The sequence below is a fragment of the Pseudophryne corroboree genome, chromosome 7, assembly GCF_028390025.1.
Source record: "Pseudophryne corroboree isolate aPseCor3 chromosome 7, aPseCor3.hap2, whole genome shotgun sequence".
Lineage (NCBI taxonomy): Eukaryota > Metazoa > Chordata > Amphibia > Anura > Myobatrachidae > Pseudophryne > Pseudophryne corroboree.
The window spans coordinates 91,950,960-91,966,525 of NC_086450.1; the positions used below are offsets into that span (position 1 = coordinate 91,950,960).

The 15,566-nt window shown below is 45.3% G+C and overlaps 2 protein-coding genes and 1 pseudogene across 3 annotated transcripts in view; 2 read left to right on the forward strand and 1 right to left on the reverse strand.

Annotated features, from left to right (window-relative positions):
• Window positions 1-10,506: 10,506 nt before the first annotated feature.
• On the reverse strand, window positions 10,507-10,625 carry LOC134946246 (5S ribosomal RNA; annotated as a pseudogene).
• A 2,035-nt stretch (window positions 10,626-12,660) lies between these two features.
• Window positions 12,661-15,566, forward strand: part of LOC134944658 (intelectin-1-like) — an 86,595-nt gene continuing 83,689 nt past the window's right edge. The window contains exons 1-2 of one of the 2 annotated variants that reach the window (XM_063933417.1): window positions 12,661-12,747; window positions 12,837-12,900. In XM_063933417.1, the coding sequence (XP_063789487.1) occupies window positions 12,745-12,747; window positions 12,837-12,900 (67 nt within the window). In that variant the 5' untranslated portion in view covers window positions 12,661-12,744. Of the gene's footprint in view, window positions 12,748-12,822; window positions 12,901-15,566 lie in introns of both variants that reach the window. The other variant, XM_063933418.1, reaches the window with a different exon arrangement.
• The window catches only part of LOC134944656 (intelectin-1-like), a 199,400-nt gene continuing 196,576 nt past the window's right edge, over window positions 12,743-15,566 (forward strand). Inside the window, exon 1 of the mRNA XM_063933413.1 lies at window positions 12,743-12,747. Within this exon, the coding sequence (XP_063789483.1) occupies window positions 12,745-12,747 (3 nt within the window). The 5' untranslated portion in view covers window positions 12,743-12,744. The remainder of the gene's footprint in view (window positions 12,748-15,566) is intronic.

Sequence of the window (15,566 nt, forward strand, 5' to 3'; positions counted from 1 at the left end):
CGTAACGGTGACGTGAGTCCAGGATCTTGGCCACTTCATACTCAACGCCTCGTTGAGTTTGGACTTTCGGAGTTGGAGGAAGTGAGGAATGAAACCGATTCAAGATCAGCGGTTTCAACAGGGAAACATGGAATGTCCTGGGTATTTTTAAGAAGGGAGGCAACTGGAGTCTGTAAGCAACAGGATTGATGACTTGTTCAATCTTGAAAGGACCGATATAGCGAGGTGCAAACTGCATACTGGGAACTCTTAACCTCAAATTCTTCGTGGATAACCATACCCGATCACCCACCTTGAGAGCAGGAACTGCTCGACGCTTCTTATCCGCAAACTTCTTGTACCTGAACGATGCCTTGAGCAGAGCTGATCGTACGCTCTTCCAGATATTGGCAAACTGATGCAAGGTGATATCCACTGCGGGAACAGAAGTTGCTGGAAGCGGTTGGAACTCAGGGACTTTAGGGTGGAATCCAAAGTTAGTGAAGAATGGTGTTGAAGCAGATGAAGAATGATACTGGTTGTTATGACAGAACTCGGCCCAGGGAAGTAATTGAACCCAGTCATCTTGAGAGGAGGACACATAGATGCGGAGGAAGGCCTCCAAGTCCTGATTCACCCTCTCGGTTTGACCATTGGTCTGAGGATGGTAAGCCGTGGAAAACTTTAGCTTGACTTGGAGGACTTGACATAAACTTCGCCAGAATTTGGCTGTGAATTGAACTCCTCGATCTGAGATAATTTCTTCAGGAAGACCGTGGAGTCGGAAGATCTCTTGTATGAATACTTGAGCCAACTTGGAAGCTGACGGAAGACCGGTGAGAGGAATGAAGTGTGCCATCTTGGTGAACCGGTCAACTACCACCCAGATGGTATTGAACTTGTTGCACATGGGTAAGTCTGTAATGAAATCCATCGACAAGTGGGTCCATGGTCGACGGGGAACGGATAGTGGAACCAGTTGCCCCGCAGGCGACTGGCGGGATACTTTATGTTGGGCACACTTTGGGCAAGATGCAATAAACTCCAAGACGTCCTTTTTCAGAGTTGGCCACCAATAGGACCTAGAGATAAACTCCAGGGTTTTTTGGATACCTGTATGTCCGGCAAAACGGGAAGCATGGGCCCAATGCATGAGCTTCTTCCTTAGCATCGGCTTCACAAAACTTTTCCCTGATGGGGGCGTAGAGTCCATCCCTACCGTGGAGAATGCCAACGGATTTATAATAGGATGCTTGTCTGAAGACTCTGACTCATTTTCTTGCTCCCATGAGCGGGAAAGGGCATAGGCCTTGCGATTCTGAGAGCCCGGACAGAACTGGAGTTTAAAGTCGAACCTGGAAAAGAAAAGTGCCCATCTGGCCTGACGAGGGTTGAGACATTGTGCGCCCTTCAGGTATAAAAGGTTCTTGTGGTCTGTAAGTATGGTGATTGAATGAGAAGCTCCCTCCAACAGATACCTCCACTCTTCTAGAGCGAGCTTGATGGCTAGCAACTCCTGGTCACCAATGGCATAGTTGCGCTCAGCTGGGGAGAACTTCCGGGAGAAGAAACTGCAAGGGTGTAGATGGCCATCTTTAGCCCTCTGAGATAACACCGCTCCTACTCCAACGGAGGAGGCATCCACCTCTAAGATGAAAGGAGAGTCGATGTCAGGCTGTTTCAGAACAGGCGCAGAGATGAACCTTTGTTTTAAAAGATGAAATGCTTGCATGGCTTCTTCAGACCACTTGGACGGGTTAGCACCCTTCTTAGTGAAAGCAGTAATAGGCGCCACAATGGTGGAAAAGTCTCGTATAAACTTTCGGTAATAGTTGGCGAACCCTAAGAACCTCTGGACCCCTTTGAGGGTTAAGGGTACCGGCCAATTTTGGATTGCTTGAAGTTTCTCAGGATCCATCTCTAGTCCGGAACCGGACACAATGTACCCTAGAAACGGAATGGACTTGACTTCAAAGACGCATTTTTCTAATTTGCAATAGAGATGATTGACACGGAGACGGGACAGAACCTCTTTAACCCAAAAACGATGTTCCTCTAAATCGTTGGCAAAAATGAGGATATCGTCTAGATAGACCACGACATGACGGTATAGAATGTCTCTGAAGATCTCATTGACAAAATGCTGGAAGACAGCTGGAGCATTGCTCAATCCGAAGGGCATGACGAGGTACTCATAATGTCCGTCACGGGTGTTAAAGGCGGTCTTCCACTCGTCACCCTCACGGATCCGGATGAGATTGTATGCACCTCGCAAGTCCAGCTTTGTAAAGATGGTAGCTCCGCTAACTCTGTCAAAGAGCTCAGTAATCAGGGGTAAAGGATAACGGTTCTTGATGGTAATGTCGTTCAAACCTCTGTAGTCGATGCACGGCCGCAGACCACCATCTTTCTTTTTTACAAAAAAGAAGCCTGCGCCGGCTGGAGAAGAAGAAGGTCGAATGAACCCCTTTGCTAGGTTCTCTTTAATATATTCCTCCATAGAATGCGTCTCAGGCAGAGACAACGGATAAGTTCGGCCTCGAGGTGGAACCTTCCCTGGAACGAGATCAATCGGACAGTCCCATTCTCTATGAGGAGGAAGGATATCAGCAGAAGCTTTACTGAACACATCCGTGAAATCTTGATATGGAGGAGGTGGAACATCAGACGACCTGGGGGATGAAGAACAGACAGGCAATACTTTAAACAAACATGTCTCAGCACAGGAGGAACCCCATGCCAGGATTTGCGTAGTCGTCCAATCAATTGTAGGATTGTGAAGACGGAGCCATGGAAGGCCCAGGACCACAGGATGTGTGGCTCTTGGAATCACTAAAAAAGAAATAAGTTCGGAATGAAGAACTCCCACTCTCAGACGAACTGGTAGAGTCCTTAAAGAAATAACTGCATCAAAAATTTTGCTGCCATCCACGGCAGTTAAAGAAATGGACGAAGGAAGTCTCTCGGTGGGTAGGGACCACCGTTTAACATAGGCTTCGGTAATAAAGTTCCCAGCTGCTCCGGAATCAAGGAGGGCAATGACGTTCCGGTAACGTTGAGCAACTTGAAGCGAGACTGGGAGATTACAATCTTGAGGAGATGGAGAGGAGATCATTACTCCTAGCCGGCCCTCTCCTTGGCGAGCTAGGATTTGGAGTTTCCCGGACGTTTGGGACAGGCATTAATGGTGTGAGACGGAGCTGCACAATAGAGACAGAGAAACTCGGAGAGACGTCTTCGGCGCTCAGCAGGAGTTAAACGGGAACGGCCAAGTTGCATGGGCTCATCTTTAGATGGTGACAGTTGACGAGGAGGAGGAGCAGAAGATTTTGGAGCAGATGATCTTCCACGCTCAGTTGCTCTCTCTCTGAAACGTAAATCAACTTTCGTGCAGAGTGAGATTAGCTCATCTAACTTAGAAGGTAAGTCTCTGGTAGCTAACTCATCTTTAATACGCTCAGATAAGCCATGCCAGAATGCAGCATACAGGGCCTCGTCGTTCCATGCCAGTTCGGATGCCAGGATCTGGAACTGTATCAGATATTGTCCTACAGTACGTGACCCCTGGCATAAACGGAGAATCTCGGATGAAGCTGAGGTTACCCGGCCTGGCTCGTCGAAGATGCGCCTGAATGTTGACACGAAGGCAGTGTAGGAAGATAGCAGGGTGTCGGACCTCTCCCACAACGGTGATGCCCAATCAAGGGCTGAGCCACTGAGAAGAGAAATAATGTAGGCAATTTTTGTACGGTCACTGGGAAAATTGCCAGGTTGTAGCTCAAACTGAATCTCACACTGGTTGAGAAATCCCCTGCAGAATCTTGGAGATCCGTCAAATTTTGCTGGCGTTGTAAGATGAAGACGTGGAGCAGAAATGGGTAAGGTGGGTGGGGTTATAGCTGGAGTCACTGTGGTTGACGCACCAGACGCGCCTGATCCACGGAGAGTTGTCTGAATCCCATCCAGCCGAGTAGTGAGATCCTGGAGACAGCGGATGATGTGGCCCTGTGCAGCCTCCTGATGTTCTAGTCGGGCTGCCAGTTCTTGCATCGGCCTGGCCGCTTGATCCTGGTCTCCGGCTGGATTCATTAGGTCAGTGCTTACTGTCACAACTGAGGGCCTGAGCTGACGGGAGGCAGCCTCAGTTGTAGGGGCTGAGATGTACCGGAACCTGGGAGGTTGTATCAGACCCCTGGACATGTAAGTAACATGAATAATAACTGCCCGAAGGCGTGACCACGACAACTTGGATAAAAGTCAATGATGTTTATTATGACAACTCCGCAACACAGCAGCAGTAAAAGAAAACATAAAAGTCAGCAAAGAATAAATACAGTTCCTGGGTACTACAGGATGGCAGGAGCCACAGGGCACTGGTAGTGTGAGATAGTTCTTATGATCTTCTAGATGGAAAGTCCTTACCAGGCCCGACTGTAGCAATGGAGATAACCCAGGATTGTGCCAGCTGGTGTTCCAGGAAAAGCTGGGTTGCTGAAGATAAAACAGCTGCTGTGGATACTGGCTGGAACCAGACTGTTGTTAGCACGGAGTGGATACTGGCTGGAACCAGTTAAATAATAAATGAACTTGGGAGCGATGAAATATGAACTGAAATGTAGAACTTGAGAGCGGAGAAATAATAATACCGGTGGAGAGTGGTAAAGTGTAGAAAGGACACCGGCCCTTTAAGGGAAGCTGTACTCTGCTGGAAGCTGAGCTGGAAGCAGGTAATGTTGTAGCTGGAAACAGATGAATCCACAATGGATTGGAGAGTCAGGGTACACCGCAGGTGGAATGCTGGTGCGGGTCTCTATGGTGGAAGTCTTGAGACAGGAGCTGGAACCTGGAAGACAATCACAGGAGAGAGACAAACAGGAACTAGGTTTGACAACCAAAGCACTGACGCCTTCCTTGCTCAGGCACAGTGTATTTATACCTGCAGCAAGGAAGGGATTGGCTAGGCAATTATGCAGATTATCAATACTGAGAACAGATTGGTGGAAATGATCAGCTGACAGAATCCAAGATGGCTGCGCCCATGCAGACACTTGGAGGGAAGTTTGGTTTGTAATCCATGTGGTAATGAAAACAGTAATGGCAGCGCCGGCCACCGGAGACAGGAGGCGCCAGGCTGACAGATGCACATCCAACCACGCGGACACAGCGGAGGCCGCGGCTGACGTAATCGCCACTCAGACACTCTGCATGCAGAAGTTCAGGGACGGCGGCGGAGGCCGCGGGAGACGCCATGCCAGGTGTAATATGGCGTTTACTGTGACAGCGTCCCAGAGTGACAGGAGAGGATACAGGAATGTACACATCAGGATAACAGATGGAATCCGGTCCTGGAGCGCTGAGCCAGCCTTAGGAGGCATCTGATGGGTAAGAAATGGCGTCCAGATACCCGGATCGTGACACTCAGGATCTGGTTCATAATGGATTATGTACAAAATGTTTAGCTTTCACCGAAGCCTCTTAAATAAGCTGAGGCAGGCACAGGTTCAAGTTGGACCACATGGGCTACTTTTGCACAGACATTATCCAGAGAATGTTTGCCTTTTAAATGATTGACCTTTAAAACTCACCAGAAACTTGCTGATGCCTGCGTCATGGTGGCTATTACTTTTACCACTCAGTGTGTTTCAGGACATTTCTGGAAGTGTTACTCAACAAATGCCTGTAACTTATACTGTGACACATTTACTGTCATGTAGGGATAGCTATATTGTGCAATTAAGGGTTTGAAACTGCAACACATTAGAAAAAATGACTACACTGACTCTTGTTATCTCCACATTATTATTGTGTCACTTATTTGTATACTTCACATTTTATTTACTTTTTTCAATTCACTAAATAAAAATGTCTTAAGGATACTCTATTGGCCTCCAATATCATCTCTTTGGGATCCCGAGCGCCGGTATATCGTAGTACACCCAACATTTAGATCAACCTCTTTTCCCCTGACCTCTTTCTCCTCACTCATATCTCTGGCTATCTTGCTACTATTTCCTGCTAGATGTCCCAGTGCTTTCTTAATCTTAACAGGGCTAAGATTGAGCTAATAGTCTTCCCACCTTCCTAATAACCTCACCTCCCTCAATTTCATTGTCTATTGACAGCACCACCATCTCTTATAGCCCACGGGTTTGTTGTTTTGGAGTTATCCTTGACTTCACTCTTTCTATCAAACCACACATTCAGTACTTTTTGCAGTCCTTCCTTTTCAATATCAGAAATATCTTCAGGGTCAAACCCTTTCTTACTCTGGAGGCAACTAAGACCCTCTTCCACTCATTGGTCGTCTCTAGACTGGACTTTTGTAACCTCCTCTTGTCTGGCCTCCTTGTCTTCCACCTTTCTCCACTCCAATCTTCCTCAATGCTGCTGAAGGCTCATCTTCCTCTCAAAACACACTCCATCTGCTTCTGGATGCAGTTGCACTAGAAGTCACAAAGAGTAATATTCACACAATGGTATGTATTCTAGGGAAAAAAGTATACAGACTGAACTAATGCAGCATACAGTTATCAATGAAGACACAAGTAAAATACTGTGAGTCCTGAATATACGCTGGTATGCTGACACGAGGTGTGCAGAATATGCACAACAGAGATAACTGCAGAAAAAAACTGTGTTCTGATTGGTAGCAAATGGTAAATAATAAAGCAGGCAGTATCTCAGAGTTCAGAGAGGTAATTTTGGCACACACAAGTTAAGTCCTTGATAAATAAACAAAGGATGGTAACCTGGTGGGTAGTAGACGTTCTTCTGGTATAAATATACAGGATTCATAGCAAAACAGATATATACCAGAACATGAACAGGCAAGGCAGATCACAGAAGCTCATGGGCACACAGGTCCAGTACAGGAAACAGTAATGATTCAGCAAAGAGTGCTGGGACCAGGCAGACTTAAATAGGCAGGTGTCAGGTGTGATCCATAATGGTGATTTATAGTAAACCACCTGACCTCTGGCCACACAACAGACTTGAAAGAGAAGTGTCCCGGAACTCTCCAGAACTGCGGCTTACATAATGAGCGGCCTTGCAGCTCCTGGTTGCAGGGAATAATACTGCAGGAGGACAATGTAAAACAGAGTTCCAACACTTTCTCACTTACTCCGCAATTGAATGCTGCCTCTCCTCCCAATGGATTACCTGCTCCCACACCAAGATTTTGCAATGTTTTATACTGTAAAGTCCCCATACACTAGTATCATTTGGCCCTTTTCTGCATGATTTCAACCCACTGGATCAATAAATTGTTTGAAAAGTGTCAAATCATGTGTAATTTACTTCCGATTCTGATTCATGCACTGTCCCGTGTGTATCGGATCCGATCCAGAGATCGTCACTGCTGCACCAAGGATACATAGTATCCTGGAGCAGTGAATGGGATCGCATGCAAAAGATCGTATGCAAAATGACCGCATACAATGTATCATGCGACATAGCTGCCGGTGGGGAGTTGCCAAGGTATCACATTCGAGGCTGCATGCAATACCTCGGCTTAATGTATAGCCACCTTAAGTCTTTTTTGTTCATACTCTTTCTGTTTATGTACTTTGTACAGTACTGTGGACCACTGTGGTGCCATATAAATAAAAGCTAATAATAGTTACAATTTAATATACAAATGCAGTGTAATTAGTTTCTTCCTGTAGTAGTCCAGGCCATTTTTGATCCCAATAGTATGGATCAACAAGGAAATTATTTCAGGGATTATAAACCAACAACAATGACCTGGCATTGAGTGGATTGCAGGAAACACTATAAGAAAAAAAAAATATTGTGTGCTGGCAGCTCGTGAAGATTAATTAACTATTAAATTACCTGTCCAGTGAATCCGATGCTGCTCTACTTCAATGGCAACACAATTGAGCTGAAAGCAGTTGGGGGCGCCCAGTGCCTTAATAGGGTATTAATGCTCCCTGGACTAGCCCTGCTGCACCCCACACCCAGGACGCCATGGAAGACCGGCCTGGGACTAGGAAGCTGAATGCCAGCTGCATCCTAGGGGTCTGCTTGGTTGCTGTCTAGGCTGCAGGGTGCCAGCAAGACAAGTACAGGTACCACAAAGGCAGTGAGGGTGATTCCCTTTCAGCCTTGCACTTTGAGTAATGGCACTGCTTGTACACCTAGTTACAGCCGAAGGTGTGTGCAGGGTCTTTGTGAGGGTGTGCTTGACATAGCCAGAACTTCCACGTAGCCACACACCCAACACAGACTGCTTACCTCACTCTTCCTGGGGGCCAGTCGATGATATGGCGGAGCTGTATTGCAGTGCCCCTTAAATCAATGATGCACAGCCCTGCCCCCAGGAACACAGCTGGGATTGGTGTCTCACTGAGGATGGAGGCTGCCCATGGGGTGTGCGGACTAATATATGCACACCCGCACCCCATATGCCTATGATTACTGCCGTACATGAACCTGTATTTCACTGCACAAAGTCTTATAGCAGTGCAGCAAAATGAGCTCAAGCCCTTGCTGATCTATTGCAATTCCCGAATTAGCAAGGATAGCCCGTGCTCTACATAACTCTTCTTATTAGACAGTGAGACCATGTACTTCTCCAAATCAACTGTTGTCTTTGCTCCACAGGGAAGCAATCATGAGACTGCCTGTCGGGATCCCGGCATCACAATGCTGACGCCGGAATCCCGACATACAGTGATGTGCCGTCACCGGAATACCGGTACCACAGGCTCCCTCTGTTGGTGTCCATGATACCCAGAGAGGGAGTATATGTCCAAAATCCAAAGCACACCTGTATCTGCTGTATGCCTTACCTAACCAATATTGCCTTAGCATATACATGTGACAGCAGTACCGAGTGTACGTAAATTCTAATGACTGGGAAAAACAGAGATGAAATGCCTCGTAGCTTTAGTTTCATAATGCAGATGGTTTTTTAGCCATGTCAGACATCAGCCCACAGTACTGTAGGTGGGATTTTAAATGACTGCAACTGACTAAGGGGTAACAGTAGCAGCTGACTAAGGGGATGACAGGAACACCGGCATCGGCGACTGTCTAGTGAGTCTGGCCGATACTTCAAAGTAGCAATAATTTAAAAGGCAAAACGTATTAGATCTTATAGGTGCTGCTATAGGTGCCATCAAGGTACTGTGTGATGAGGTCAGTCCACACGATAAATAACCAGCATGTGATTTATTGACCAGGTATAATGAGCTGCAATGTAACACAAATCCAGCCAGGCCATGTAGGGGGGAAATGGTGTGTGTGTGTGTGTGTGTGTGTGTGTGTGTGTGTGTGTGTGTGTGTGTGTGTGTGTGTGTGTGTGTGTATATATATATATAAGGGAGCACACACCTGTGAATGTACAAACTGTGGAAGCAGTGGAGTATGCACCATGTACGCATACAGTGGAGGTGACACAGTGGAGCATGGTATCCAGTCAGATGGTTGACAGTGTTAAGGCCGACACTCATTAGGTCGATCACTACTGGTCGACATTGACATGGTTGACATGGACAAATGGTCGACACATGAAAATGGTCGACACATGAAAGGTCGACACGTGAAAAGGTCGACATGAGTTTTCCACATTTCTTTTCTGGAACTTTTTCATACTTTACGATCCACATGGACTACGATTGGGAACGGTAACCTGTAATTTTTTTAAATGAGTGAATTAGGTGAACATGAATTTAACCCTATCCAAAATGTAACCCTATCCAAAATTATTTTTGTTAAAAAAAATAAAAAAGTTTTTGTTCGAACATCGGAACTTCGGTCGAGAACATCGCGACCATCGCGACTTTAGTTTTTAGAGCCCGGACGGCTGTCAGGTACATAGGGGGCGTGTGTGTGTGGGGTGGGGTGGGGGGGGTGTTGGGCTTGATTTACACTTACCAGCGTCTGCTATTGTCTGCAGCCACTGGGGGTGGGGGATCCTGCCATGCTGACCGATCAGCAATGATTGTCAAAAAGAGGAGAAGAAAGAAGGCTCTTGTGTGGGCGCACTCTTATTTAATTGAAATAACTTATAGTAATTATCAAGTTAATCATAAGGAATGCTGATAAAACATAACTTTATTGCGATATTCTTTAAAATCAGTGTAATTGCCCATTATAGAAAATATGATCCAAATTAAGTTCTGTGCACATTGGGTTGAATTGAAAAAAAATATGATAAAATGTTCTGGTCCGGCCTCAGAGAATGAGATAAGAAAGGATGTAGACACTTCAAAGTCGTACATCCATTTCAACCCGACTAGTACAGACAATCTGTATTAATGAAACCACTATATGGTCAATTGAATAGTAAGTCTGTCAGGGTCAAAACTTATTAACAAAACAGTACAAGGTTCATTCTGTTTGTGAGGAAACTGCACAAGTATATTACAAGGACCTATATCTATATGTGTACTTTGAGGACTAAAGTTGGTCCTTCAGATTAAACTATACACAATCTCAGGAGAAAGTTAATGAAAATTAGAAACAATTGGTGATGCTGCTGTTGATGTCACATACTGCACATCATATGAAATGATTAATACTCTACAACACTGGGTATTCCCTGTGAGTCTCCTCCTCAGGTACTGACCCAGGCCAACACTGTTTCGCTTCCAAGATCGGACGAGATCGGGCATTAGCAGTGTGGTTTGATAGTAGAGAAGTTGGGTCAGACTCCAAAGAGAGTGCACCTAAAATAGGAGAATGTGACTGTTTGGTCACAAGAGTAAAGTGTGGATCTGCTTTCTATGTTAGGCAGGAGACACCAAATCCCACAGCTGTGGTATTGTGCCCCTGGATCATGGATGAGAGTCCACGGAAAGAAAAGTGGTGAAAAATAGAGACCTCACAGGTTTGTTTTAGACTCATCCGTAACATGAAGATATTTAAACAATTTTATCTTTGTCAGCTATCCAGAATGCCTATATACATGGGAGAAAGGTCAAAATTAATATAATGGCTATGTGGATAACTGAACAATCAAAAAAAGAGAGAACACACATTCAATGTTAGCTATGATCAGGCCTGTCAGGGCTCCGTGAGATTAATCGCAGATGTATCCGTTATTAGAGATGCAATCACCAAAATGCTGCAGCTGGGAAAGGTAAACCAGCTAGGCTCAAAACAGAAATCCAATCTTGTTTTTTTTCATATTAAATGTGTATCCCTGTATGACCAGTGCCGGGTCGCCCCTTTGTTGTTCTCGATCAGCAATGATTGGCAGCACGGCAACACTGGGGGAGGGGGCAGGGAGGTAGACGGACCTTCTGGTCCCTCTGCTAACACTCTATCTGACTGGTCGCATCCTGTGCAACCAGATCAGATAAGACACTTGCAGGCTTGGTCGCATCTGATGCGACCATGCCAGGGAAGTGGTTAAGAGAGGAGGAGTCCCGTGTGCTGCCTCCTTCATTCGGACCCCCTCCTCTCTGCCGGCAGTGCTGGAGGGACTGGGCACTAGAGGGCTCAGACTCTACTGCTCATGACCAGCCATGGTGGCCATTTTCCCAATGATTTCCCTAGTGAGCATGCGCAGAACACCGTGAAAATGGCTGCTGCACCATTTTCACGGCAATTCCATGGGCTGGACTCCTTTATCAATGTATAAAGTAAATACTGCTAGCACATAATGATAATGTACTAGATTAATAACAGCAATGCACTGTGGAGAATATACCATAGTCCTGTGTAGTATAATATGACATATGTATAATGTATATTCAAGTGCACAGTCTGGAACCTGATCCCTAGAGAAGGAGGAGGGGGCCCTGGCAGTGGGGCTCACCGGGGGTTTCCCTCTGTACCCAGTGTCGGACTGGGGCATGCAGGGCCCACCAAGGGAATGCAGTGGTAGAGGCCTATGTTAGGGGTGTGGCCAGTCTGCAGAGGGGGTGTGGCCTGCCACCTTATTGGTTTGACTAACCATTAGAGAGTGCAACGTCTGGGCCCCTTCATAAATATATACAATATATTCAGCTGCTGCATGCATGATAATGTACCAGATTAATAACAGATTAATAACACTGTAGAAGATACACCATAGTCCAGTATAAGGTAACATATGTATAATTTACGTGCACAGTCTGGAACCTGATCCTTAAAGCAGGAGGTGTACCCCTGTGAGCCAGTCCAACCCTGCTTGTACCCCTGTGGGCCAGTCCAACCCTGCTTGTACCCCTGTGGGCCAGTCCAACCCTGCCTGTACCCCTGTGGGCCAGTCCAACCCCGCACACAGGTGCTGCTGTACATCATGCAGCTGCCCCTTCAAGGCTTGAAGCCTGGAGGCAGGCATCTCTGTTGCCTCTGGGAGCTGCACCCTGTCTCTATGTGGACTAATGGAAATGCTGAAGTAATTTTAGCAGAGTATACATTTCTAATAATGAACCAGCATTAACATTTGTCAAAATGTGACCCCTTTAAAAATATTTAATTCATTGGCATTACTGGTATTCTCATTATGATTTATGGATGGTCTCAGGTGCTGTGTGTGAATAAGTTGTGATTATGTTACTATGAGTAATAAGCATACATACTACACCACAATTTAAACAGTCCTTTCAATTTGTTTTTTAAATACTAACTAGATTCTGTACAGGATCAGCAAACAGGATTTCCCAATAAGATGAATAGATAATATATTAACTGATATATGCCATCACCAATATTTACCAACCTTAGGTATTTGTACATTTAAAATAGGAATGTGGGCGGTTATAAACGGCAGCATAAAACGGAACCTGAAGAATATTCTGTGTCATTCCACAAGACATAGCGTGAGGGATGGTAAGAGTCTAATTACTGCCTGAGTTACACCAGAGTGGTGGAGCACCTATATCTGTATTATAAATTTATTAATAGGTGTTCTGTTACAGGAGATGGCTTTGTACATTCTGATGGTCCTGCTGGCTGGCCTTGTCACTGCTCGGGACTCATGTGGTGAGTCAAATGTATTAACATTTATTTATATAGCATTTTCTGTTGAGCTTTGTAATTCGGCCAAACAGAGCCGTAACTTCACTTTTTGTTGCCCTGTGCCAGAAAGGGACATAAGGAGCATGCCTCTATCTATCTATCTATCTATCTACACTATAAATCATACACACATTTGTCGAACACTAAGAAAATGGATTTTGACACAAATCCCCTTTATATCACATTTATGCACTTAACTTGAGAGTTCACTGTTATTCAGTTGCAATACCCTTCATTAAAGAACACATTCAATGTACTGCCATACCCAGGATTCAAACCTATAACCTGTTGCATTCCAGGTTATAAGTTTCTAGCTCTCTATGTGGGTGTAGTATGTGTTGCTGGCGGTCGGGCTCCCGGCGACCAGCATACCGGCGCCAGAATCCCGACCGCCGGCATACAGACAGCTGGGCGAGCGCAAATGAGCCCCTTGCGGGCTCGCTGTGCTTGCCACGCTGCGGGCACGGTGGCGCGCTACACGCGCCACTTATCTATTCTCTCTCCAGGGGGGTCGTGGACCCCCAAGAGGGAGAAGAACTGTCGGTATGCCGGCGGTAGGGATTCCTGCGTCGGTATGCTGGTCGCCGGGAGCCCGACCGCCGGCAAAGTGAAGACCACCCCTCTGTGTAAGGGCAGATAGCTCAATGCCACAGGCAATGGGTTCAATTTCTGGGTATGTCAGTATCTTGAAATGTGTGACTGAAAAACAAAGAGCTATCAAGTTAAGATCATGAATGTTGAATAGATATTAGCGACGGGTATGGGACTCAGGGTCGACAGTGGCTAGGTCGACACTAGAAATAGGTTGACATGGCCATTAGGTCGACATGAACAAGGTCGACATGTAAAAAGGTCGACATGAGTTCTTCATGTTTTTTAGGTGTCGTTTTCTTCGTAAAGTGACCGGGAACCCCAATTAGTGCACCATGTCCCCTCACTTGGCTCATCATGCATCGGGCAGGTTACTGTTCCCAATTGTAGTCCACGTGGATTGTAAAGTATGAAAAAGTAAAAAAAAAGAATTTTTTTAAAAAAACTCATGTCGACCTTTTTGCATGTTGACCTTGTTCAAGTCAACATAATGGTCATGTCGACCTAGTCACTGTCAACCAATGGGTGTCGACCTAATGGGTGCCAACATAAGTGGTGTCGACCCAGAGTCCGGATACCATTAGCGACGGGAGATAGGAGTGGTCAGGAGTCTGGACTTTTAAAAGGGGGAAGCTGCAAGTGAAAGTAATTTAAAACAGATAATTGACAAGTGCCACCAACAGTACCCCCTACCCTGCAGCGCTTTGTGCAGTGGCACACTCCGCACACACCTAGGCCAAATATTGCAGACGTTTTGTCAAAGTTCTGCCTTATATTCCCTGCAAATTAGTGTCAGTGTATTTTCAGTGTACTGCGGACCTCATTTATGCTTGTAGATCCAGACACACATGAATTAGCACTGCAAGGAGTTCATCTTACATGCTGCATGTTTGCAGTGTTTGTAATCATGAATAGGAACTAACTGCAGTGAAGCCATCTAGTAAGTGAAATTCATGTGTGCCCAGATTTAAGTAGCCTATCTGTTGTTCTACATGCAACCAACTCAATATTTCAAAACAGCATTGATCCTTAAATTGTAAATTTCTCATCTGGATACCCACAAATAATAAGTATCCCCAAGATGTAACATGAAGGTTCCTCCATTTCCAGCAGCATCCGCCACCAGAGGTTTCTGTAGGTGCGGCTGTGCTGCCGGAGTTTCCAAGCTCTGACTGCTAACTCCATATGGGCTACTTTTCACAGTTTTTTGGGGGAGAGGGATCTGACCTCTCCTGTGGTTCCAGCGCAGCTGAGGGGACAAAGTAAGAAGTACAATAAGTGATCATAATGTGATCACTTTACTTCTCACTGATCCTTGGGGTGGTCTCTCTGAGTTCCTGTCCCGCTGACTCAGAAATTAAACATCTGGGCGACTAAAGATTCATTATTGCTGCAATATGGATTCTTTATTTCTGGGGGCTGGCTGAAAATAATAATAAATATGACCCTAAACTACTTTTTCTTCACTTTCTCTCAAATCCCTAAGTATAGTGGATACAAATGTGTACAGAAATCAATGATTTTATTTTTAGTATAAATCTGTCAGCTGGTATAACAAAGTGAGGGCATACTAAATGCTCTGATAAACTTTGAATTCATACACGCTGCTCATTTTAAATCTATAAAACATTTTTTTACACACATATAAGACTACATTAGGTGTACCCTTTTTCCTATGGTTTCTGTTTTAATAAAGTGTGATCTACCAGTAATAATAATAATAATAATAATAATAATAATAATTTTATTTATATACCGTATTTGCCGGCGTATAAGACGACTGGGCGTATAAGACGACCCCCCAACATTTCCACTCAAAATATAGAGTTTGTTATGTACTCGCCATATAAGACTACCCCCTCTTCCGCACACCTTCCACACACCAAATAAAACGTAAAAGAACATCAGATTTGATTTGATTTCTCAGGAACACAGGCAGGCAGCCCACAACCCAGAGGAACTCTGGCAACACACTGTAGAAGACTAGAAGAAAAACAGCGGGCGCCATCTCCTCGTGTATAACCTTTTAATAGATCCGT